Source organism: Mauremys reevesii, linkage group 2 (genome assembly GCF_016161935.1).
Source record: "Mauremys reevesii isolate NIE-2019 linkage group 2, ASM1616193v1, whole genome shotgun sequence".
In the NCBI taxonomy this organism is placed as follows: Eukaryota; Metazoa; Chordata; order Testudines; family Geoemydidae; genus Mauremys; species Mauremys reevesii.
This window is the reverse complement of record NC_052624.1, coordinates 91,972,852-91,999,307: the sequence shown is the minus strand read 5'-3', so window position 1 is coordinate 91,999,307 and position 26,456 is coordinate 91,972,852. Positions and strand designations below refer to the sequence as shown.

At 38.3% G+C, this 26,456-nt stretch overlaps 1 protein-coding gene across 2 annotated transcripts in view; it reads left to right on the top strand.

Moving 5' to 3' along the window:
• The window catches only part of VPS41 (VPS41 subunit of HOPS complex), a 146,526-nt gene that overhangs the window by 59,183 nt on the left and 60,887 nt on the right, over positions 1–26,456 (top strand). For both annotated transcript variants that reach the window (XM_039524930.1, XM_039524931.1), the window contains 5 exons: positions 8,358–8,477; positions 11,753–11,899; positions 13,105–13,171; positions 21,486–21,583; positions 24,802–24,931. In XM_039524930.1, the coding sequence (XP_039380864.1) occupies positions 8,358–8,477; positions 11,753–11,899; positions 13,105–13,171; positions 21,486–21,583; positions 24,802–24,931 (562 nt within the window). The remainder of the gene's footprint in view (positions 1–8,357; positions 8,478–11,752; positions 11,900–13,104; positions 13,172–21,485; positions 21,584–24,801; positions 24,932–26,456) is intronic.

The window sequence follows — 26,456 nt, the reverse complement described above, 5'->3', positions numbered from 1 at the left end:
CATGCCTGGCCAGAGCAGGCAGTCGAGCTTCAAGGCAAGGGGAAGTATTGGAGACAGTAAGCTTCTGCCTGGAAAAAAGGGTCTAATCTTTACAAATAACAGGGTGCAAGCTAGCTAATGAGGGTGGTAAAGCTGAAAGAAAGGTATTCTTCACTTAACCCGTAGAATGCTGGTGTTTACTAACCTATTGGTTAAGTGAACAACACAAGTATCCCGCGTATTCGGAGCGTTAGAGGCAAAATGAACTGAGAAGAAAGATTGAAAGATATGTAAGTTCCAAATCATGTTATTGGGTACTTATCTCTTGTTCAAAGATACAGTACTTTAAATTGCTCTGCTCTTCTGACCTCTTCCTCTTGGTAAAGCCATTGATGAGACTTTACACTTTGTGCTTTGATCAATATAAAAAAGTGATTAGTGAAGGCACTTTTCAGGATATTGCTAGGATATTGATTAGTTACTGATGCTTTCCACTGTTACCTACACTGATCCAGTATATGTTTGTTAATTAAGATTTTGTGGGCCTATCTTACTAGATGGTGTGGACACTTAGCACATTCCAGCTGATGCACAAGCCTGTTGAAAACAGTAAGAGATAAGGGTGTTCATCACCTCATGGAATCAATCACTTAATTCTAGGGCTTACATTTTTCAGAGTGACTAGTGATTTTGAGGGCCACAATTTTTGGGTGCCCAACAGGAAACACCTTTGAAAGGAGTGTAATTTTTAGGGTAAGGGTGCTGAGTTCTTTCTGGAAACCATGTCCCTTTAAGATGTCTTAAGCTGGGCACTCAAAATTGCTAGTCAGTTTTTAAAAATTAGGCATACATTTCTGTTGTTAGAGAGGCTGGAGATACCAGGAATAATTTTCAAACATGGATGTCCCCAATACATTTTCTAAGCATTTTTTTTTTAAAGAGCATCTAATTTAGGAGCCCAAGTTTGAACACTAGACTCTTTATCTTGCATGCCATAACAATAGCGAAAAGTTTTTGGCATTTTGGCAAACAGTTTAAACCCCCAAACTAATTTTTCAGTACTAGAATTCCAGGGCAGCGTTCATAGGCTCCACTGCTTGACACATCACAAACAAGTTATTCTAAATTCTGTTTCACTTCCAGTTTATGGCAATCTCTAATACAGAAATAGAATAGAGATCTTGAACAATTCTCAAACGGGAAGAGAAATAGCATTCTTCTCATAAAGCTGCAACTGCTGTTACAAGCACAGCAGTGAAATTTGTATGTTAAAAGCAGGTCTGCCACAGAATGTCTTAGATTTTTTTTATTTTTAATTGTCTGGGGTTTTTTTTTGGTGTCAGCAAATAGTTTAACTTTGCTTTTTGAGTGATCAGATGACCTTTACCTCTGAACCCTACAATATGTACTTCATAATAGCTGGTTGGACTACTTTGACAAATTATTAAATTGTCAGGATGCTGTTTGCAGCATAGTCCATTTTTAGAAACCAGATAGTCAGCTGTTTGGCATTGCGTTGTTGTGTAGAAGAGGAGTACCAGACAAGAAAGGCAGATTGCTTTGTAAGCTGTAAAATGTCAGTCAGTAAATACTGAGAGGTCCAGTTTAAGTGAAGTAAGAGCAAATACTATAGCAATCTGTGTCCAGGCATTGGGTAATTTACCTTCAACAGGGTACAGGCTGAAGCATTCACCAAGCCAAAGTAATTTCTAGCTATGACTTACTCACAAGGATGTAGGATGTTTTTGAATGTACTTGATATATGTAGTGATATTCAATAGATGAGTGCTCTAATAGTAGTGATGTCTTCTTCACTTAGTAAACAGATATTATAATATATGTAACTTGCTGGGTTTTTCCCCCTCAGTCAACACAATATGCATCTTGAGGCACAGAGAGAGAGAGAGAGAGAGAGAGAATTAGAATTCACTTGTGTAGTGTATGCAAGTAAATCGTATTTCTAATCCATGTATGTGTGTATATAAAAATATTTAACAGCTGTACCTGAGATTCTAGACATAAAGGATCAAAATACATGAAGTGTAGAAAGATACACATGCATTTATACAAGATAATTAACTTCTTAGTATGAGAAGTTTGGATTTTTAGGTTAAATCATGCTGTTGGCAGTTTGTGTGCTGGTGATAAGTAGAATCCATCAATTAAAGCAATTAAGATTTAATGCAGTAGAAATAGTCTCCCTGAATCCTCCTGGGTTTGAAGCTATGGAATTTATTCACAGTTATGTTGTTATTAGTTATAGATTATTTGGGAGAAACGGCCCTCTGTTTATTGGCCACAGCCTCTGCTGACTTCTTTGAATCCACCCAGCTCATTGCCATTTACAACAGGAGTGTTTATTTGCACTATATATATATATATATAACATTCACTAATTCTGGGTTCCTTGTTAAATATAAATCTTAGTGTACAGTATTAGGTTGGGTTATTAATGTGTATTCGTACCTTGGGTTTGTCACTTAACCTCTCTTATTTGATACTGAAAAAAAATGGCTATGCTGCTTCCCTACATCCACTGCAGTAGTGTCAAATATAATGTGCAAATGTTTGTAAAACTCTTCAGTATCTTCAAGAAGAAATAACTACATAAGTTGAACATGTTATTTTTATGTGATAGATATTGGTAATATCCCACATTTTGCATGTATAAATTAGCTGTACAGAACAATTTGTTCCCTTTGAAACTTGTTTTTTGTGGAAAAAGTGTTTTTCTTTTAATTGTTGTGAAAATAGTATTTGATAGCTGGGAAAAAATCAGTTTAAATTTCATCCCATTGACAATGCTGTTGCTGTAGTCTTTTTGATATCTTTATTCAGATGATTGAGGATTCCTATACATAGTTTAAAGACTGGGATTACATGTAATTAGGATTAGTGCTAATTGCATGACAGGCACCATTAGGTCAAAACACTAGTCTATTCTCTTTAGTGGCTGCACTCCACAGAAGAGTTCTGAGCTCTCTCCAAGAAGGCTGATGTATTAATAGTGCAAGATACACAGAATGGTGTTCAGTAATCCAGTTGAATTACATTGACTCAGTTTTAACATCAAAAAGTCCTCTGCTCATCCCATCGAACAAGCTACCAACAAATACATTTCAGCAGGCTTCTCCTACTGTTGCAACAGTTAGCAGCACAGTGGTTGAATATGGGCATATGGATCCTTATTCAACATTTAGAAAAATCCTGAGGAGTCTTTCATTAAAACACCATAAAAGAAACAAAGTGGTGAGAAACCAAGAAGATTCCAGTGTGGCAGAGCTTTGCACACCCCTTCTCTGTAATGGTGAGGAAAGAGGGGTCAAGTCCAGTACCCAGTGTGATGATGTCAGAGAAGGTTTAGCTTGCTTGTTTTATTGCAGCCATATTATATTGTGATACATTATACAAGCAGGAGATGTTGGGATATGCATCTTAAACACTGCTATACTGTAACAAAGAACTAGAGAGATCTGTCAGTACAAAACAGAGAGATGAATGAAGGATATTGTAGAGAATGCAAGGAAGTGATTTTGCTGCTGTTGCTGCTGAAAAATAAATACTGAGAGTGCTAGCTGCCAGAAAGTGGATTTATGGGAAGTAAAGCTCTAAAATACCTTCCTCAACCAAAAAGAGAGAGGGCGGGGGAAACCCTGTCTAGGAAACTTTTCTTTTCTCTCTCTACATAACTCCCATTGAGTTTAAATTGTTTTTGGTGGTGTGATAATGACAATTCAATATTGTAGCTGTGTGGAAGATGAACTAAATAAATTAACCAACTACTTTTAAGAGAAATATGCTCAATGGATTACAAACTCCTAAAATGCTTTGTAGAACATTCATGTTCAGTGAGTCTCAAGGTGGCTGTATTTTGAGGAAAAAAGAGAGAGATTTTATTAAATGTCAGTAAAATATGGTGTATAGTTTTATTGCAGTTAAATTAGTATAACATTTTTGAGAGAAGAATATTGTCTTATTGAAGCCACTAGATTAGGAGTTCTTTCTGTTGGCACCAGTATTAGTTACTGTTGTACTTTTGGAAATGGAAGGATGACCTTGTGATTAGGACACTGGTTTGAGTTTTAGGAGACTGGGTTCAACTCCCTCCTCCGCTACAGACTCCATGACATGGAACAAGTCACTTCATCTCTGGCCCCAGTTCAGGAAAACACCATATGCATGTGCTTAACTCAGGGCACATGTGTAAGTGCTGTCCTGGATGGGGACGTTTTCCGGAGTAGGGTCTTTCTTTCTTCATCTGCAAAATGGGGATAGCAATTCTTCTTTTCTCTTGGCCTTTGTCTTTGTAGGCTCTGATCCTGCAAACACTTGTTTTGCATTTCATGGGGGAACTATTAATGTGTGCAAAGGTAGGCACATGTGTAAGTGTTTGGGGCTTATGCCTATAAATTATTCAAGGCAGGGGTTGTCTGTTGTGTTGGGGTGAGATTTCAAAACAGGCTTTCTATGGTGCAATATGTAGATGTTCTTTCCCCCTTTTACCCCCACAAAAATATTCTTCACTATAGGCAGGTGGGTTTAAATAGGTATTAAGAATCCATAAAGGCATTGCCTACCATAATATAATAATTCTAAGCTGATGTGTATTGTGGGTCTAAATAATGTAACATTGCCTATTCTATATAATGCTTTAGGAAATAGTTGACATTCAAACAGTATTTAGTTGAACTTCAAATCTATCGTTAATACTTTTTCTACTAAATTTATACTATTGAGGAAAGTTTTTAGCACCATTTGAATGAACTAATGTAAGCAAAAATTATCACATTTTTTATGATAATTAAAAATTATCACAATTATCACTTCCCCTCTGATACTTGACACATTTATTTTGGAAATCTTAAATTTCTCTAGAGTATTAAGTTTAAGGCCTAATTTTCAGAGGTGTTGGGCACCCACATTTCCCTTGGAGGCTTGGAGTTGAGGGGTTCTCAGAACCTCTGGAAATCATTTGTTATAATGGCCATCAGTTCTTTGCTGTTGTTTTAATTTAGAGTAACTCCCCACATAACGTCCTCTCGCTTAACGTTGTTTCGATCTTACGTCCCTGCTTAATTACAGAACATGCTCCATTTAAAGTTGTGCAATGCTTCGCTATAATGTTGTTTGGCTGCCTGCTTTGTCCACGGCTGGCAGCCCCCCATCAGCTCCTCTACGCCCCTCCCCCCCAGCGCCTCCTGCCCGCTGGCAGACCCTGCGGGTCAGCGCCTTCCCCCTCCCTCCCCTGATTGCCGTGGACAGGAGTTGGGAGGGAGTGGAGGAGACTGTGCGCCGAGTCCTCACTCCTCCCCTGTCCCTCCTGCCCCCTGAATGTCGCAAGCCAGCCGATTGCTGCGAGCAGGAGGGAGTGGGGGAGGAGCGAAGATGCGGCACACCTCCCCCATCCCTCCCCTGCCTCCAGCCCACGGCAATCAGCTGGATTGCAGCGTTCAGGAGGGAGGGGAGCTTGCACGCCGTGTCCTTGCGCCTCCCTCCTGCCTCCTGAACGCGACGAGCCAGCTGATTGTCGCGGGCAGGAGACGGGGAGAGAGCGGGGAGGAGCGAAGACGTGGCGTGTGGAGTAAAGGGGGAGGGAGGGGAAGAAGAGGCAGGTTAAAGGGTGGGACTTGGGGGAAGGGGTGTCATGGGCGGGCCAAGAGTTGAGCCCCCCCGCCCCTGGTGCTTGCACAGTAGGGGAAGCTGCCGCTGCTGCTGCACAACGTGCTTTTCCTAGCCTACCGCACCTTCAGCCTCCTTGCCTGCCTCATTGTCTCCAGTGCCAGTGGACTGTGCCTGTGTGGGGTAAGGCGGGGGCACCTCCCAAGTATAGTACTGTAATGTATGGCAAAAAAATTTCCCTGGAACCTAACCCCCCCCCCCCCATTTACATTCATTCTTATGGGGAAATTGGATTCGCTTAACATCGTTCCACTTAGTCGCATTTTTCAGGAACATAAGTACAACGTTAAGTGAGGAGTTACTGTAATTCCTTGTTACAAACCTCATCTTTTTTTCCGGTGTGTTTGGCCAACAATAGGTAACATACAGGACTGAACAGTGGGGTGTATCTGTCCTTAAACCCTGATTTGTGCATATTTTTGTAAATATATTCAGTTTGTTCTTATTCAGCAGCTTGTATTTTAAAGATCATACATTCTGAAAGTGTCAGGAATTTATCCTGAATGAATAAACACTTGAAAACTTGTACGAAAAGTACACAAGTTTACTGTTGATTGTTCATTATTCTCTAATCTTAAAAGTTTGTCACTCACTGTGGGAGCCTTAACAAACCAAATATAATAGAGAGAAGGTTTAAAAGTGTTCTTCTAAGGGAACTCATTGAATACTTATGAATAACAAATATATTTTCAATGATCACAATCTGTTCACAAAGAGAAATGGGTTCAATTTGCAATCAATATTGTTCACTATAAATGTAGCCACTTTTAATACTGGTAGGAATAATAAAGTCAACACTTTTGTCTAGTTAAATAAATATCACACACTTGAAGTACTTTAACTTAAAAGAATTAAAAAAACACTTGAAGAATAACTTTATTTTTTTTCCCATCAAGCCTTTCTTTAATATAATGTAAATTAGCAAAAACATTTCCAATTTTAGATAGCCACCAATAGGAGCAATTTCTGAGTTCCTTATATTAAAGTTCTCTTGTCGTCATTTTTCAGTTCAGCTTAACTTTATATTAAAGCAACCAAGCCAAATGATTCATGCCACTTAAAGTTCTTTTGTTTGTGACTTGTTCATAGATTATATGAACAAAGAAACAATTATCCAAAGACATTGACAGGTGTCACTGCTATGTAGGCTCTGTTAGTGAAATTATCTCATTTTCATGGGGGAGAGATTGTAAAGCATGTGTTAAGTTAGAAAGTGTTCTCTCTGCATTACATTTGACATGTAAAACTTGCTGATAAAACTTCCATTTTCTGCCTCCAATTAAACTTTTTCTGGAAATATCTGTCTTTTGGTGCCATCTTGTGGTCATTCAAAAGACATGCAGTCTGTATAGCTATCACCTGAAGCCTTGTTTCTGATAAAGGTGTGGTTTTTAAAACGATCATCTCTGATCATCCAAATCATTTAAGCATTTAGAGAAAAAATGTTCCATCTGTAGTCAAGGTTGTCTGTAATAGTTTCTGGCATTTGAAATGTTTCCTTGGTATTTTAGTATGTTGAGTTAGTCCTCAATACATGCATAAGTCGTTGCAGGGAATAACTTTACATATGAGTAGTCCTGTTGTATGCACATGAGCTACTCATTGAAGTAGTTGAGTTACTCATGTGAATAAATGTTGGTAGGCTTGGGGCCTTAAACTGTAAACTCTCCAGGGCAGGGACTTTGGGTTTTTCATGTGTTGCTAATGAACTGACAGCACCTCCAGAAATGTTAAAAAACCATATTAAATAAAAATGTACTGGGAGTACACTGGAATGGATAAACAGTTGGGCTGTCCTGGAAACAGTCTTCATTTAGTTGAGAATTATTTCTCTTTTGTTGTGAAGTACTTACTAGTTTCAGAAATTATTTAAAATTATTTAAAATTTGAAATAATTATCCATTATTAATTATTTAAAATTACTTAAAATTTCCACTACATGCATCCGACGAAGTGGGTATTCACCCACAAAAGTTCATGCTGTTAGTCTATAAGGTGCCACAGGACTCTTTGCCGCTTTTAAAATTTTTGTATATGTTTTTAAAATATAATAGAAACCTTTCTTATAGGCAGAAGGCAAGGTTCTTTCCCCAAAGAGTTTGCAATCTAATCTTCATGGGTGGACCTGTATACCTATGTAGAGCCCCACTGAAATAAAGATGGTTCTGCATGGCTGTAAGGATCAGATCATGGGATTGGAGCCTACATATCATTGCTTGAGTGGTGCTAGTTATGCCGTACACGTAAAAAGCTATGTCTAATCTCCTATTGGATGAAAGGAGTAATGGTCCGATGGTTAAATTGGTGGACTGGAGTCAGAAGATCTGGATTCTATTCTCTGTTTTCTCGCTTACGTGCTGACACTTGAGCAAATCACATCCCTTTGTGCCTTGATTTCCCCACCTTTATGACAGGTATAATTACACCTTCCTTTGCAAAGCCATTTAAGTGCCATATAAGAGCTGATTATTATTATTAAAGTAGATTTAATTCTGAAATAATAAATGTATTGCTTTGACATTGGAAACTATTTAAAATAGTTGACCTTATTGCTTCTCTTTTTGTTCGGTTGGATGACACTTTTTTTTCTCTTCCAATTCAAACACAAAGATTAGAAATACTTTTACTAATCAAAAAAAGTTTCATTTTATATATAGCACTACTTCACAGAACTATGGTTTTGTTATACTCCTCCACAGTTGCTGTTATATGAGAAGACTTGGATGAACAGATGGAAGCCTTCTGTTTTACACGAAGGAGAAGGAAACATAAGAAATGTAAAGTGGAGAGGACACTTAATTGCTTGGGCCAATAATATGGTAAGTATTTACTGCTGTATCTGCCATCTCTGGTAAATATACATGGAAAATTACCTGGTATTGTTGCATCAAGTTTGGCCGATACTTGAAGCATTTTAAAGTGTCAGTTTGCCAGAATGCTCCTTTTATAAAATACTCTGATATATTAAAACATTTGTCTCCATTATTCAGAATATTAATGCAGTCAAACATTGGGAAGAATGTATGTTTGAGGTGTGTAAATTTTCTCTCTCTCTCTTCAGTACACTGACTATTGCTGTATTCTTCTGAAGGACTGTAGAGACTTATACCTGTGCAAACCCCTATTAGAGATGCACCCTGCCCCTGTGGAAAGCAGGGTTGACACCAGTGCTGTTTGCACTGGGAAGCCGCCATACTGAATCACATTATTGTGAGCCCTACTTTAAACCAATGAATGGTGTCTACATTGAGGTTTGCACCTGTGTAACATCATCAGTGTAGTTCCATGGGTGCAATCTTTTTTATTTTTTTTATGTATTTATTTATTTTAAATTCCTAATTTGGATAGGCCTTTGGGAGTCCTCCTTGAAAAATACTTAGCAGAAAATGGACTCTTTTTACTAAAAGTATAATTTCATAGATTAAGACCTAAAGGAACCACTGTAGACATCTAGTCTGATCTTCTGGATAACACAGACCATGGAATTTCACCTACATTTGCATATCAAACTACAAGGTCAAGGCCTAAATTGAGTAAAATGCCAAAGCCCAATAGTGACGAGTAGCTAGTGTGGGTAGCATTTTCAAAAGCAGCTAAGTCTCATTTTCAAATGTGACTTAGGCACTTAGGAACCCAAGTCACTTATGAAAATGGGATTTTAACCCTTTTGAATATGTTATCCTTTTTCTATTAGTTACTTTTTGAAGCTGAAGTATTCAATGATTTTCTTTCAGTAGTTGCTCTGATCCATTTTTAGAATTAATTTATATATAATCAACAGGCATTGCCTGCCAAATTTGCTGCATGGATGTACTGGTGACATGCTTCTTCTGGACAACTACCGTTGGAGAATGCAGCTTCAATGGCTGCTTCGTCTTCCTGCGTGACCACTGCTGATGGTCCATTCTTTTCAGAGCCATGCAATTAAAATATTTATTCTATGAGACTCTGCTGGGAGTAGATCTGACAGTTGGAGAGGTGTCTCTAGAGAGTATCACATAGGAACATGAAATACTAATAACTTGCTGAACACCATCTGTCAGAGACAAAAAAGTCACAGCCAGGCTTTTCCTTATGTTGAAAGTGAAATGATGCTGGCCCTCCAGAAGATTAATATATTTGACTCTTGACCCTTTGTTTTTCTCTTAGCCTTTTTAATTTCCAATGTACTCCTTATCCAGTGCAGTTAGTGTTCCGTACTGTTGAGTCCACTTTATAGAATGCCTTTTGTGTCCTCATAACTGTCTGTGTGTTACCATGTTGGTCTTATTCTCCCCTTGTGTTCTTTTTGACATGTGTACAAATCTTTTGGACCTCTGATATTCTGAAATAGCCACCAGGTTGAATCTATAGTTCCCCTCTGTGCCTGAGCCACAGACAGCATGATGTCAGGTATCAGAGGGGTAGCCGAGTTAGTCTGGATCTGTAAAAGCAGCAAAGAGTCTTGTGGCACATTATAGACTAACAGACGTTTTGGAGCATGAGCTTTCGTGGATGAATACCCACTTCATCAGATGCATGTAGTGGAAATTTCCAGGGGCAAGTATATATAAGCAAGCAAGAAGCAGGCTGGAGATAACGAGGTTAGTTCAATCAGGGAAGATGAGGCCCTCTTCTAGCAGCTGAGGTGTGAAAACCAAGAGAGGAGAAACTGGTTCTGTAGTTGGCAAGCCATTCACAGTCTGTTTAATCCTGAGCTGATGGTGTCAAATTTGCAGATGAACTGAAGCTCAGCAGTTTCTCTCTGAAGTCTGGTCCTGAAGTTTTTTTGCTGCAGGATGGCCACCTTAAGATCTGCTATTGTGTGGCCAGGGAGGTTGAAGTGTTCTCCTACAGGTTTTTGTATATTGCCATTCCTAATGTCTGATTTGTGTCCATTTTATCCTTTTATGTAGAGACTGTCCAGTTTGGCCGATGTACATAGCAGAGGGGCATTGCTGGCATATGATGGCGTAAACTAGCATGAGCTAGTTACAGGGCTTACAGTTAAGCAACACAGGGTTTATCTACTGGGAACCTCCAGAGCTAAGAGCATGAGCCTTTTCAGTTTGAGCTAAAAGACTAAGGGCTTGTCTACACAGTGCTTTAGTCTTCACCAGATGGGGGGTGTAAATGTTGGTCTGCATTAGCATGTGGTGCACTAACTGGTTCTCTTTCAAACAGTGCTATGTTAACACATGCTAGGGAATTTTTAGTGCTCCCCAGCATGGCTCAGCAAGATTTTGAAGGTGGGGCTGGTCTCAGAGATGCTGGAGCAGTGGATTGTCCGTCCTTTGTAGCATCATCATCTTCTCTGCTTGCAAATAAAGCCAAAGAGATCTCATTGGGAGAGGTAATGCTGCTTAAAACAGCATTAACCTCTGTGGAGTCTCCTCCTTGGCTGTTAGCGAACAGTTATGGAGAGGCTTAACCAATAGCACCTTTTACCTGTATCTGGTCATGCTCTCCCCAAAAATATCCAGACAAATTTGCAAACCTCACTAGGCTCCTCCCTCTAGAGTGGGTAATTGCTAGCAAACTTAATAAAAGAAACACTGCAGCTTTCTACTAGGTACGTTCTATTTCTTTTGGTTGTGGTGGGGTTTTTTTGTTTGTTTGTTTTTAATTTTGAGTTTAGTTTGCTTTAAAAAAACAGTGTCTTCTACTTCAGTGGTGCTGATGCCTCGCTGATGCTCCTCTTTTTCATCTCCTGACTCCATCTGCACATCCAGCCCCTGCCTTCTCTCTGTTCCTTCCCACAATTCCACAAGATCCTTCTGCTCTGGAGTGCCTTCTGTCTCAGATGTTGCTATCTGCCTGCTTTTTCTCTTCCTCATTACTGTGTCTCTATATCCTATCCTACCACTTATTAAATGGGTTAAAATATGTCTCCCTTGCTTGTACCTCTTTAATTTCTCTTCTCTTCTCCTGGGTTATATTGGTCTTAATATTGAACACTTACATATTTCTGCCATACATTCTTTTGACACAGCTGTAACTTATGCCATAGATTGAATATGCTGTCATGTAATGCCGAACACCACAAAATGTTTTGAGATGCAGTTTGTAGGAGAGATGGCATAGTAAGTAAGACTGGATTGTATTTAACTTCCAGGGTGTGAAGATACTTGACATGATCTCCAAGCAAAGAATTACCAATGTGCCTCGTGATGATATAAGTCTTCGCCCAGATATGTATCCCTGCAGCCTTTGCTGGAAAGATAATTTAACACTGATTATTGGCTGGGGAACTTCAGTAAAGGTATAATTGCCTGTCCTTGTAATAAATGCTTGCTGTTATCACAGTCAGAAAAACAAAAGATTAGTTTTGAAAAGCAAAGACAATTGAAAAGAATGGAATTTGGTTTGACAACTGTGTGCAGAACTCCTGCGGCCATAGAAATATCATGGGGCTGACCCTCATGAGGAGGAGTAATGACAGACACCCAGTGGTCGGACAGATTTCTCTGTACATACGGTGTATATAATCCCCGGGGACATTTTTCTCTTCTGTGCCTTCAAGAGATTACCTCTTTTGAAAGCACCTAGAGAGTTGTCGAATTCATTTATTTTTATTAGCATAAACAGAAACAGCTTGTCATGAGGTGGGTTTTTTGTGACTGCTGAAATGGACACAGTTTCCTTCAGCCATGGAAATGGAAAGGAATATTTTTCTTTCAATCCTGTTTTAGCAGGGAGCTGGCCTTTTAAACACGTGCACTGGCGACATGTATGATTTGCTGAGACTCATACCTGATAAGTTTGTTACAAGAATGTTAGATGCTTTCTAAATAACAGAGTGCTATATTACTGCTCAGTGGGAAACTTAAAAATGGCTGGTATGAGCAAATGGTATGGGGGAGGATATAGTGAGATGGGAAACATAATTTTAAAAAAATGCTTTTTTGTGACATTAAAATCTTGGAAGAGTTTTCTGTGCTATGAGGTTTAATTAAAAGTTTTGCATCTGTTTTTATATTTGCAAATTGTATCAGTTTCATAACATTCATACGCAGAGTGTATGTGTAATGTATTTACAAAGAGTGCTTTGTAAATCAGCTAAACAAATGGACAGGGCCTGGTTCTGCCACACTTACTCAGAGTGAGCAGTACTTTAGTTCCACTGAAAAGCTTGAGGGGCCACTCAATGGAAGAAGGTGACACAAAAACTGAGCCCATAGTTACTAATCTGTATGAACCACAGCAACCAGATTTTAAATTGAGTCATTTTTCCTTTCTCCTCCAATGTTTATTTGTGTGGCTGTGGGTTACAGTAGCACTTTCCTGCAGCTCCATCAGTTTTTAATGGTCTTCTTCTAAATGATAATGGTAAATAGTAATTGCCCAGCTTACAACAATGCAAAGCCCAGGCTATGTTAAAGCTCTAATAATGCATATATCTCTAAGTGCTTCAAAATGCAACATAGTTTGAGATGAATAGCACTGAATAAAATCTTTGTTTTCTAGATATGTTCGGTAAAGGAACGGCATGCCAGTGAAATGCGAGACCTGCCCAGCCGCTATGTAGAAATAAGTATGACCCCACAAACTGTGTCACTTTATTTTTAAAAATAACAGAAAAGATTTTCACAGATAAATTTCAATATTATGTAATTTTGGAAGGCTTGTTTTCTCATTTCAGAATGAATAACTGCAGTAGCAGTTAGGTTCTCCGTGGCTCATTTGGAGGTAGCAATTTGAAATAACACAGAGGCCTCCTTGTTTTTAATCTGTGAAGTTTACTTAACTCTGTCTTGGGAACACTCAGAGTTCTGTAACCCCATGAGTCTGAAACTTCTCGTTGTGGGCCTCTTCTTAAAACAGAGATTGGTTGTGCCATAGCTCCTAATTTCCCAATCCCACATCTTCTCAGGTAGCTCTGTGCTGCTTGATTACCTTGCTCACCACCTACCCTCCATTTTCTGTCTCTTGAGCGTAGTGTTGTGTAGCCTCTACTGCTCCAATGTCCTCAGGTTGCTTTGTAGTTTGCTTCTGCCTCCATTTTGTTACCCTTTCAGTTCTGGTCATGTGTGTAACTTTTTGGTCGCCATTGAATATACATGGGGAAAAAAACCCTGACAAACAGATGCATTAAGCAGGGTACAAAGCAGGATGGAAAAAAAGATTGGAGGAGTGGTTGTTTTGTTTAATTAAACAATAAAAAGCCCCCAGAGTCCCTGGAAGATATTCCTATTCTGGACCGTGACTAGCAGGAAGCATAACCTCTTGAAAGAGTGAAAGCTGTCACCCCATTGTGACAAAAACAACTCTGTGAATATGTGGAAGCAGTGCATGGACCACACTTTGAGAACCTCTACTCTTACCTGGCTCTCTGTTATGAGGGCATTGGATTAGACAAAATTGGTTTCCATACAAAATTGGTTTCCAGCCTGGCCCTGTTTGAAATCAATAGTAAAATTCCTACTGATTTCCATTGAGCAGGATTTCACTCTCTGTTGTCTAACTTCAGGACACTGAACCAAGTGATTCCACAGGAAATAAATTTGTACTGTTCATTTTGATAGTGATTTCAGGCAAATGTCATAATTTCATATATTACTGTATTTAGCAACTAGTACTGATTGGGCTAGATCCATAAGAAAAATTCTGAAAATTAACCAGGATGATCCTCAGACTCCATCTGCACATGCAAGAAGTCTGGACACTTTGAGAGGAAGGAATACCTGAAAATTAACTGACTTACAAGGATTACAAAACATGTTTATTGAGCACTGTTCTATTTTCCCTACAGAATCATCTGAATGGAGAACTATATAATTTATGAGAAAATCATAAGTAGAAGGAGAAGTTTAACTTTGTGTTCCACTCTCAGATCATCTGCATCTTTCAGTACCCAAAAGCTTTTTGGGTTTCCCCTTTAGAAAATAATAAAATGGGATAGTTTATATAATAAATTATCAAAAACAGCTTTTAGTTTTTCAGGAGTGACTCTAATATATACACAGGTAGTTGACCTTACTTGACTCTGTCTTCTGGAACTTCATTTAAAAAAAAAAAGTTAGGCTGTTATCAAATTGCCTAGACACATGTCTGAAGGCTAGAGATTTTTGTGGAGGGAACTTCTTGATCTTACCTCTTTCAGCACAGTGTCTTCAGTGTATATTTGAGGATCAGTGTTTTATCTCACTTACCTGTTAAGAATCTGCTTGAGATTTTCCTTTCTGGTTTCAGGTCACAGCACTGAGACAGCTCTGCTGAATACTCTGAACAGCACTCTTAAAATATGGGCATAAGGTTGGGGAGCATCATTTGTTCAAGTCTCAATAGAGATTACAATAGCTTTTGATACCTTTTAGAAGATCTTTCTAAAGAACATTGTATCATACAGTGGCATCAGTTTCAGTTTTATTGTAGTTTAAACTTTACTTTGAGATATTGGATAATGAGATCTGGTAATCTCAGTGGACAGCACAGCAACCAGTTTGATTTTTGGCAGAAAACATTAGTATGTCAAGTAAGATACTGTACTCTTACTGTATGTGCATTTAATGCACAGAACTTAAAGCAAATGAAATTCAGTGAGCAAGAAACTACGATCAGTGGTTGAATGACCAATTTTGTCATAACATCTGGGCATCTTACTTTGTAAAAAATCAAACAAATAACCAAACACACTAACTGTTGTCATGTTGAGGCTCCTCCCTTCCCCCAAAAAACTTCACATGATGAATGAATCCCAGAGGTGGACTATGGCGCATCACACTTGGATCTTTGCTCTTCAAGATACTTATAGGACTGATAACAGTTCCTCCTTGAAGGTTAAGAGTGCTCAGATTTGCACCACTCTAGAGTCATGGTCCTAGTGCATCAGAAGTTCATGTGTTTGTAACAGTACAGACTATATTGGCATCAAGAGAGTGTAAACATTTTACAGTGGCTTACAGCTTGTTGAATAGAAAACTGAACAACTCCTGCTCCTTAAATTTTACGTTGGAAAGCAAAGATGCCAAGTATTATAAAGCAAGTTCTCTCTCGTCATCTCCTTCTGTGATGGTTTGTTTCCTGATGGTAGTACAGTCAGGAAATAAAGGTGGCATCTATCTTGCTTCTAAACCAGGCTATCCCATAACATGAGAGAAAAATGATACTAAACTGTTCTAACTGTACTTCTCCTTTTAAAATACTAATGCCTTGGTTATGCCTTAGAGAAATCAAATCAAACATCTGGACAGGTTTCAGATGTTAAGGCATATGTTGCAGCAGTAACTTGGTATCTTTCAGTCTAGTAGCAATGATGATGTAATAATTTTACCTTTTTTGTCTTGTCTTTTATGTGCTACAATTCACTGCTTGCATGGTTCTTAGATAAACTCCACAAATGTTGCTGCTTGGGTAACAGTTTATTAGATGAGCTGATTGTATCAGTTAAGCTCTGTCAGCTACCACAGTGAAGGTACCATATTGATTAGAAAGTATTGGTTTTGAATTACAAGCTTAACTTGGACTAAAGACCATTGTGATCTTTTAAAAGGGTTTTTGATCTCAGTGCTTACTCCGTCTGATTCAGAGTTCTTGCTGTTTGTTATACTGTACTAAGCCATTCCCGTTGTCGTTTGCTTCTGCATTACTTTTTTTATTTAAAAATAAACTTTAACACTCATTTAGAGTTTTAGCATATACATAAAAACATAGATTGATCTGCATGCTAAGGCTGCAGTTCAGGAAAGAAATTAAGCACTTATTTAATTCCTCTAAATATGCATAAAGTTGAGCATGTGCTTATGCACTAACCTGAATAGGGATCCTTTCCTCAACGAAGACCTAAAAAGCAATATAAGATGCTTATTTTAAAGGGTAAGAAATAATTAATATTTTCCACTTACATAATGCCTTCACCAAAGATCACACAACGTATCACAAACGTTAAATAATTCTCTTGGAATCCCCTTGAGGTAGGTAAGGATTGCTCTTGTTTTACAGAGGAGTAAACTGAGGCACAAAGGGAGAAGCAACTTGTTCAATGTCATTCAGTGGTATTTGAGAGTAAAATATAAGATGAAATCCTGTCCCCTTAAAGTCAGTGGCAGAGCTCCTAAAGACTTCATGGTAGCCAGAATTTCACCCCAGGTGACGTATTTCAAGTCCAGGTTCTAACCGATCTATAACACCTCTGGACAGTCGTTCTTTCCAAGTAAGGTAGACTTCTAACTGGTGTAAAATTGCATGTATAGCAGATGTGCTCCCCGGCACACCTTTGTGTCCTGAGGAATGGTCACAGAACTACGGATCAATCCATACACGTTTCCTAGTGAAATTGCTACTGGTGAATTTCAGCCACTGGATAGTCAGATTTTGGATTTTAATTGACGTGGACGTTGTGACAACCAATTTGGGTTTTGGACGAAGATGCTGAATATTTCAGTTTGGCTCATAAAGAGAGATACTCTACTCTAGCATTGTAAGAACTTAAAAAAAAAATCTAATTAGTGACCACGCTGAGCAGAAAATTGTCACTAGTGGTTAAATGCCAACTTCTTTGTATGTTTATTTATGTGAACATTTCATCTTAAGCCATAAAAATAAATAAACAAACAAAACACCATACTACCCATATAATAAACCTAATACTGCCATTACCCCTTTTTAGCCTCACATGATGACAAAAAAGGCCATATTAATAATTAGCAAAATGCCTGATGAAATAAGTGAGGCTAATACTGTGATCTGAAGGCTGCCATATTCCTCCCCTGTTGGTTGCTGAAGTTGCCCATAGTTTCCCATTCAATGTACTTTTGTGAAGCAAAGCTCACCTTTGAGGCCATCAATATTTTTAGCTGTTAAAAATCTGTTAATCTGTCCACAAAAGATGACAAGGATTCTGTGTGATTTCCTTGAGGACTGTAGGTAGAGCCCTACCAAATTCATGGTCATGGGATTTTTAAAAAGCCATAAATTGCATTATTTTAGCTATTTAAATCTGAAATGTCACATTCTTGTAATTGTAGGAGTTGGGGGTGGGTGTCGCAAGGTTATTATAGGTGAGGTGCAGTACTGCTACCCCTACTTCAGAGCTGGGCAGCTGTAGTGCAGCAGCTGCTGGCCGGGAGCCCAGCTGTGAAGGCAGAACTGCTGCCAGCAGCAGTGCAGCAGTAAGGATGGCATGGTATGGTATTGCCACCCTTACTGCTGCGCTGTTGCCTGCAGAGCTGGGCCCTCAGTCAGCAGCCGCCAATCTCCAGCACCCAGCTCTGAAGGTAGCAGCACAAAAGTAAGGGTGGCATGGTATGATATTGCCACCCTTCTGCACTGCTGCTGATGGGTTGCTGCCTTCAGAGCTGGGCGCCCCGCTAACAGCTGCTGCTCTCCAGCCACCCAGCTCTGAAGGCAGTGCATAAGTAAGGGTGGCAATACCACAACCTCCCTAAAATAACCTTGCAACCCTTCTCTCCCTCCCCCCGCAACTCCCTTTAGGGTCAGGGCCCCCAGTATGAGAAACGCTGGTTTTCCCCTTTGAAATCTGTATAGTATAGGGTAAAAACACAAAAGACCAGATTTCATGGGGGGGAGACCAGATTTCCACAGTCCGTGAGGCGTTTTTCATGGCCGTGAATATGGTAGGGCCCTAACTATAGGCCTCTGTCTGGAGAAATATATGCTGTAAATGGTGGGAAACGTTCCCATTGACGACTTCATTGCTGTGAGATAATAAAAAGTGATGGGATGTTTTCAGCAGCACTACAATATGTTGTTACATTTCACAAAGTTAAATACTCAGCAGTATTGGGGAAGACGTAGATAAGGATTTGCTTAGTTCCACAAAAGTGATGTAAATGTTTCATAATTGCTATGTATTCTGGGTAGTACAGTTATGCAGCAAATCTCAATGCTGCTGACATTACACTGTGCACTACATCTTTTAATATAGGGACCATCTTGCACTACCAATGGGATGGACCTAATTGTTCTCTTCCATTTCTAATTTGAGAGTCTAAAGTAATGACAAGTGTTTGGTTTTAAGAGCAAGTTTTCCATTTGATTCCACTCTACATCAATATCCAGTAAAGTGGCAGCTGTTAATCATGAAGAGTTTAACAGAACCCTAGCTTTAGCTAGCATAATATTTTTTGCTTTCTTATCATACCTAGCTAATTCAGTATTGACAGGTACTAACCAGCCCTAACCCTAGCTAATGAAATCTACATTGAAATCTACATTGAAATAGTGAAAATCCTTAGTCCTTTGGTTTGTGTCTTTCAGGCCAGGTTAGGAGTGGTTGACTAGTGATTTTTTTAATCTATGAAAAGCGATAGAGAGTCCTGTGGCACCTTATAGACTAACAGACATTTTGGAGCATAAGCTTTCGTGGATGAACGCCCCACTAGTTCTGAACCTTCCCATGTTACAACAGAAACCACCTTTTGAGACTACCTTCTCTCCCATCCTACCCATGTGGTGTCTGTGAGCCATGGAACCAGTTTGTAACCCTCCTTGAGGTTGTGAGAAAACCCATCTTGTGTATCCTGTGCAAAATCTTATACTGATGCCAAGTCTGGGGTACACAGAGGAGCTGACATTTGGTATCAGTTATATCCTATAAAGTGCTCCTCCTATAGAAACTCAAGTAAAATAATGTTTTATTAGAATGTCATTTGAATGCATTCTCAGTCAGTAGATAGTCTCTTTATTGCTCACATAGGACACGATGTAATTTCAGGAAAAGAATGACAGTGAACTGTAGAGGCACACTGCTGCCTTTGAGTACAAATATAGGATTCTTATATGGACTATTTCACTGTACTGCCACAAAAAGGCAGAGTTCCCATTGAGTCCTTGCTTTCTGATGTATGGCCTCTCACGTACTATTCAAAACTAGTTTCATTTCCTTCCTAATTTTGATTAGCTGTTTCAAAGCCTTTTATCAGATAAACAAGAAGCATTTGTACTAGATGTGCTTTGTTCAAGACCGTAGTAAGAGAACTATAGCATTGTATTTCAACAAGGTCTCTTGAAGAGGATGAACTATAGAGAAGCTGAACTTGAAACCAGAAAAATGAAACTCAGAGAACAAAACTTACTGCAACATTTCTTGCCCAACCGCTGTTTTGGTTTATCCCATCTTCACCACTCGGTGGACAAATAGGGTAAAATTTTCAAAAGTGCCTAATTGACTCTAGGAACTGTAGTCTCATTTGAAAGTCAATGGAATTTAGATTATTTAGAATGTTTTACCCATTCTCTTTCTCAAGATGTCACTAAGTGCCATGTTCTTCCCCCAAATTGAATCCTATCTTTTAAAAATGTCTCTCAGAGCAGAAGACGTCTTCTTTAGCCACCATTTGATAAGTTGTCAATAAATATTCTTCTGCCCTCCTTGTAACCAATGTTTTTCATTTTGTCCATTTTATTTTGTCTTATTCAAGTTCTTACTCTCTGCTTTGAGTATTCCTTTCAGCCCTTAAATGCTAAATTGAATGTCAGGAGCAAGATATATTATGTAGATAATGTTTCTGACATCAGCTGTTCTAAAATCTGCACTCAAAACATGTGATATATTCTTAGCAGCATTGTCAATCTTGCAGGACAGAACAAAATAATTGCATAGAGGATTAAAAATGTCAGCATATTCTACCCAGGGATATTGTTGTTTGAATGTTTAACCTTATGTGATGCATTCATCCCACAATGATGTCACAGTGTCTGTGTTAATTTTTATATATATATTTGCTTATTCCTTTAGAGACAAATGTTACATTTAACTCTTATTTCATAGCGGTTTTTCTTACTTAATGGATGATTATTTCTCCTCTTTCCTCCTCATTTCTTTTATGATCCTTTCTTTTTTTTTTATCACTCAAGATTACAGTGCATTTCCTTCTTGTTCTAATTAAATTAGTGGTAACTAGTGGTAACACATTCATTATCTATGCTCAGATTCTTCTAAAATGGAAATGAAAATCACTGTGTCCTGGATCTACATCTAGGGTTATACAAAATGCACCTTTCTAATCCAAATGCAATCACTTGCAGATCTTCTCTGTGTATATTTATGTCACCCATGTGGTGGTCAAGGATCAAAGAGAGAACAAGCAGCAATATGCTCCCTAATGTTAAATGTTACAAATGTAAACTGAGTAGGGGGGGAAAAAGGTAATTTATTTCCATTTCAGGTGAGGTAAATGTTGTTGTGGTTCACTGTATACTGAAACAAAACTTTTTTAAAAAAAATAAACATTCAACTGTCTTTTGAAACCCCATCCCCGAGCACAATTACAGTCAGCATTCAAATTCCCTGAGTTCAGAAGTGATCTTGGAAATTCATGTTCAGTTTTACACATCAGGCCAAAGAAGGAAATATCAGCTAACATTTTCTTTCTTTTTTTTTTTAAATCTTGATTCTGCTTATAAAAATCACATTGAAGCTTAAGCTGATGATAAAATAATAATCTTAGGATTCTCATATATCACACTGATAGCTTTAGGGGGCACCACTAAGTGAGTTTCCACAATTTAATGACCACAGGAAAATGTTCTTACTGCTTTCTGTAAACTGCACTAACTCTGCCTCTCGCTCTGCGTCCTATTGTATTATGCGATCAGCTACTGAAAATCCACATGACCCCTCTTATTTCAAATGTCTTATTGATAGCATATGATGGAGCCCAAGATGTTTCTTTTCCTAACCCTTAATTTAGTTTCATTTGCAAGTTGCAATCTTCTGTCACCCAGTGAGTCTAACATGGGGTACTGTAGGCTTGTTATATACCTTGGGCTGGATTTATTTGAGATGCTGAGCATGCACAGCTGGCCACCTCTGAAAATCAGATCCATGTTTGTCTTGGAGAGTGGATCATGCTCTTCTATAAATCTGTGTCTTTCCTGTGTTGCAGTTTTCCAGTTCGATACTGAATTCTACATCAGTGGACTTGCACCTCTCTGCGACCAGCTTGTTGTACTTTCATACGTAAAGGAGGTTTCTGAGAAAACGGTAATTACTTTGGTGTTAGAGTTGCACAGCAGTGCAAAACCTCCTCAGGTTTAAGTTAGACACAATGATTATCTGTGAAATGATTCTTCATTAGCTTAGTCTGTAGTGAACAATGGATCGATTTCCTTGACCTATAAAATAAGATCTACAGAGGTTATGTTGAAGACTAGTGTATTTACCTTTTAGAGGCCCTGCTGTCTGGTCTCCTTTGTTCCTTGGGGAGGACAAAGAAAGCCTCTCTCTCAATCTTTTCTGGTGTTTGTGTATGAGAAGGAATGAAGGATACATCCAGCTGAAAGGAGGGGCAACTTGCTGACACTGTGCGTTTTCAGGAATGAGAGAGTGAAGTTGATCAGCTCTAACAATAAAAGTCAGTGCGATCAAAGCAGTGGAAATTACTGGGAGGGCAGTTGATTGTTTCCTTCGCCTCTGAGACATCTGTTTTGTGCACTATATATTTTTGTAAATATATAGCACTTGGAATTAACATCACTACCAGGAGGGAAGCATCCATGCCTGCTTCATATATTTGTTTCAGAATACACAGTAAAAAGTGGGGAAAGGAAAGCCCTTGAAGCCCTGATATAAGAGTGGCAGATGTTCTTGATCATCTCTTTGATAGTGTGCCTGCGTTAGACAGTCATCGCTATAGTAACCTTAAGCAACTGGGTGCACATGTTGCTAGGCAATGAAATGCTGTAGGCTCAAACTAATGCTCAAATCTATTGAAATCAATAGGGTTAGCTTCTAGCCCTATTGCAGGATGTCAGATTATTATTTATTTATTTATTTTAAGGCCAAAAAAAATGCCACAGCAGCTTCTCCCGAGAGAGCTAGTACAGTAATTCCTCTGGTGTGAGAGAGAGTCTTTTGAAGGAAAGCAAGGTAACAAATGAAAAGGGAAATGTGCAGGGTGAAATGCTAGTAAGCAAGGAAATTGGAAGTCATTCTTAATGAAAAAGTAGTATTGGAAAAGAGCGGGGATAAAGCAAGAAGTAAATGGGGACGGTGAAAGAAATTCTGACTGCTTCAGGGAACAAGGAGGGAAAGAGAATTTCTGGTCAAGCAACAGTAGATCATAGCAGAGAGAGATTTTTCATGTAATTGCATTTGTTTTGTGTTTTTTGAAACACGAATGCAGAGCATCTGAAAGATGCCAAGCTGGTCAAACTGAACCTCTCTAATTGGCCAAAGCAAACATACAGAGGGCGAGCAGATGCTGTGAAGGGTTCCTCTTGCTGTCCTGCCTATACACCTCTGCTGTGACCTGGAGAGGGCCATGTTTTTAAGAGGGAATAAAGTAGTTCAATCTCAGGGACCTATTAGTTAGGTGAGTCTGCTGTGATTGCCAGCAAGGGTGACAGTTACCATCAGTGATGATTTGTGTTGTAGAATTCTGTTTATTGTGAACTAATGAGCCCACCAGCTCATTTCATGACTGGCAAATAACTTTCAGTCATTACAAACTGGGATTAGATTTGAACCAGTGACTTAAACTGGCCACTTCTTAGCCGTGGTCTACACTACAGACTTACGTCGGTATAAACCTGTTGCTCAGGGGTGTAGAAGATCCACACCCTGAGCAATGCAGTTATGCTGATTGAACCACTGGTGTAGACAGTGCTGCATCAGCGAGAGGGCCCCCTTTCATGGATGTGGAGTACCTATGCTGATGGGAGAGCGTAGGTAGCATCATCACTAAGTACTCCATTATTTATTGTTTGATTCATAACCAGGTTTGTTTGTTTAAGTGGCAGTGCTGGGACCTTGGCATAATTAAAAATGCAAGGCTGTAAAGCCAGTAGTTTCCCTAACCCCAAAATCAGAGAATAACTAATCACAGGTGAAAGTCCAATCCCAAACTTTATGCCACTTCACCTAAAAATATCCACAACAGACTCCCTATATTCCCATTACTCAAGCTCATCAGTGTATCAAGAATTCTAGATTACTTTCAGATTAATATACTCCTACTTTGACTGGACTCTTGAAGGATAAATTTAGACTGAAATTCACCCTGCTTCAAAAAAAAAACCTGGGGCTGGCACCAGAATACAATTAAGCCCAGAATCAGGTTGCTGCAACTTGCTCCTTTGTGGGGCTGTGCTCTGCAGGGATTGGACACAGCCAAAGATCTAGCCCACTAATTTATTTTTTTAACTGAAAACTCAGATTCTCGATATCCATTGGTTGATAAATATACTAGGTGACAATCATTGTGATGCCATTAGAAATATGAGTAGTGCTGTTAAATCACAAATTTATACATTAGTAATGTTTGCTATCATCTAGAAGTAAGCTACTTTTCAAATCTCAAAAATCAGGAATTTTATTTGCTAGACAGAACCAAACATAAGGTTGGATGCACCCCCACAAAAAAGTGATAGAGCCCATTTAAAAATCTGTTTAATCAGTCTGAGATAACTGATTTAATTTTGAATTCTTAAAAAATTAATTCCATGCTATAATTGCTGTGTGTCTGGTTAAGGTACAGTGTATTATTCATACATACCAAACAATTTTTAATCTTTGATGTAAGTGCAAATCTCACTGTGTCCTTAACTGTGGAATCACTAATGTGCAATTATGTAGCTGACAGAATGCAAAATTTGAATTGTGTAGTCATTTGTGACATATATTTTGCTCTGTGTTGGTTACATAACTTAAGGGAAAACCAAAGAAAAATCACATGGTAATGATCCTATTCTATGTTCCAAAACTAATCAACAGCTCACAAATTATGAACTGCAAAATTTACAATTGAACACACAATTTGATGTTCATATCTGGTGAATATTTGAGCTAAAATCACTTTTCACGAAGCTCTGTTTGCAAAAAGTGAACATGAAAGGGTAGTGAGACATGGCTAAATTGAAATTTGATTTCAAATTTGAATGCATATTTGTGGAAAGTTTACAGTGTAGAAAATTTACTCCACTCTCCTCAAATGGTGATATAATTGTATACATCCATTAAACACAGTGAAGGAAGATTTCAGCTGTTTGTTTCTTGTGGTGATAACCATTTCATAGCTACAGAGAACTGGGAAGTTAAGTCTGATACTGACAATTTGGCCATGTCTATTGTCAACAATGGGTATCCTTCTGGAAAACTCAGTGGCAGAAGTTTGTATTTAAATCTTGTTCTCAGGTGACCATCAGTTGATATGAAGAAGACACATTGCATAACACAATTTTTTTTGGTTGAATTTTTCCTAGGAAATGGAATGTTGTGCAAGACCTAGACTGGATATTATTCAACCCCTACCTGAGTCTTGTGAGGAGATCTCCTCTGATGCTCTGACTGTTAGAGGATTCCAAGAAAATGAATGTAGAGATTATCATTTAGGTGAGAAGTTTCAATGACTCTTGTTAGTTTTTTGTTTTTGTTTATTTTATTTTTGGTAACAATACCCTTGCCTAATTACTCTTGTAGAAGTCAGACCATTAAATTGCTATCCTAGTCTCTAGTGCCTCTGTCAATATCTATCTATGGCAATTGTTCTGTATACTGCACAAACACGACTTAATGCAGTGCTAAGGTTGCTAAGTTAAAATTACAAAATGTCAAGATATTAAAAAATTAAAGTTCCAACATAACATTCCCTGGGCTGTGTTGCATTTGCTTGGATATCCTGTAGGTATTATATGCTGAGAATATTTAATTACGTAGATTACATATATTAAGTTATACATTTAACCACAAAATAATGCCATCTGTACCAATGCTGCCAATGAGCAACATCTGGGTTAACCTCTATTAACTAATTTTGTCAAATAATTGTTTTCTTTATTTGTACAGAACCTAGCACAATGGACTCCTGGTCCATGACTAGGGCTTCCATTCTATGCTGGATATGGGATGCCATCAATGAAGAATTAAAGGAGGGTAGCATAATTAATGCTGGTCAACAGGCTTAATAGAAATATAAGACTTGTCATACAACTTGATATAGTTTATTGATGAGATTACACATTTGGCTGATTAATGGTAACTGCACTAACAGCTTACCTAAATTTTTGTAAGGCATTTGACTTAGCCAGAGAATGCCTTGTGGTACTATCTGAGATATTTCTATGGCCCCCATTACCATAGAATCTGTGTTCCTCGTGATCTTTAATGTATTGAACCTCCAAGGTGGATTGGTTTAAATCAAAGCAATTTAAATCACCTATTTTAATCACGATTTAGATCAGCAAGCAGGAAACCTTGATTTAAATCATTGATCTTAATTGTGTTTTACATTGGTACTTTTACGTTATTTTCCTAAAGAAAGATTGATTCCCATTAGTTGGTAACTATTAAAACATGTTGATTTGAAACTAAATATAGTCTTTACCCTAATTTTGGTATTTCTTCCTGCTAACCAGGAGAATACACTATATCTATGCAGATTTATATAGCTTAATTTACCTTTATTCAGATGATATTTTTTTTTATAATGTTAGAAAATGGTGAATGATGTGTCAAGCTCTGTGTGGAAGGAAATTCAAATTAAATTAAAAATACACTAAAGCAGCATTTTAGTTTTTTATTAAATAAAACTACCTTTAGTGCTGGATACATAAGAAAAATAAAGCTTATCATAAAGCGTATTAAACATGTTTTGCATTTAAAGCTAACTGACTTACTTAAACAGAGGAAGTATTGTCTGTAGTAAATGAATTGAACTGGTCACCATATTCTTCGGGATTTTAAAACTAGTAGATCTTACCCTCTTGCACCTATACTTTTTTCATAGAAATTGGAAGAGGAAAACATGCTTTTCTGCTTTTTCAACTCCCAATTGGTTCCTTAGCTTTGAATGAACTAGTCATTAAACTGACCTAGCTGAATAAATTGAAATAAAGAAAATGTTGTCTGTGCACCTGTA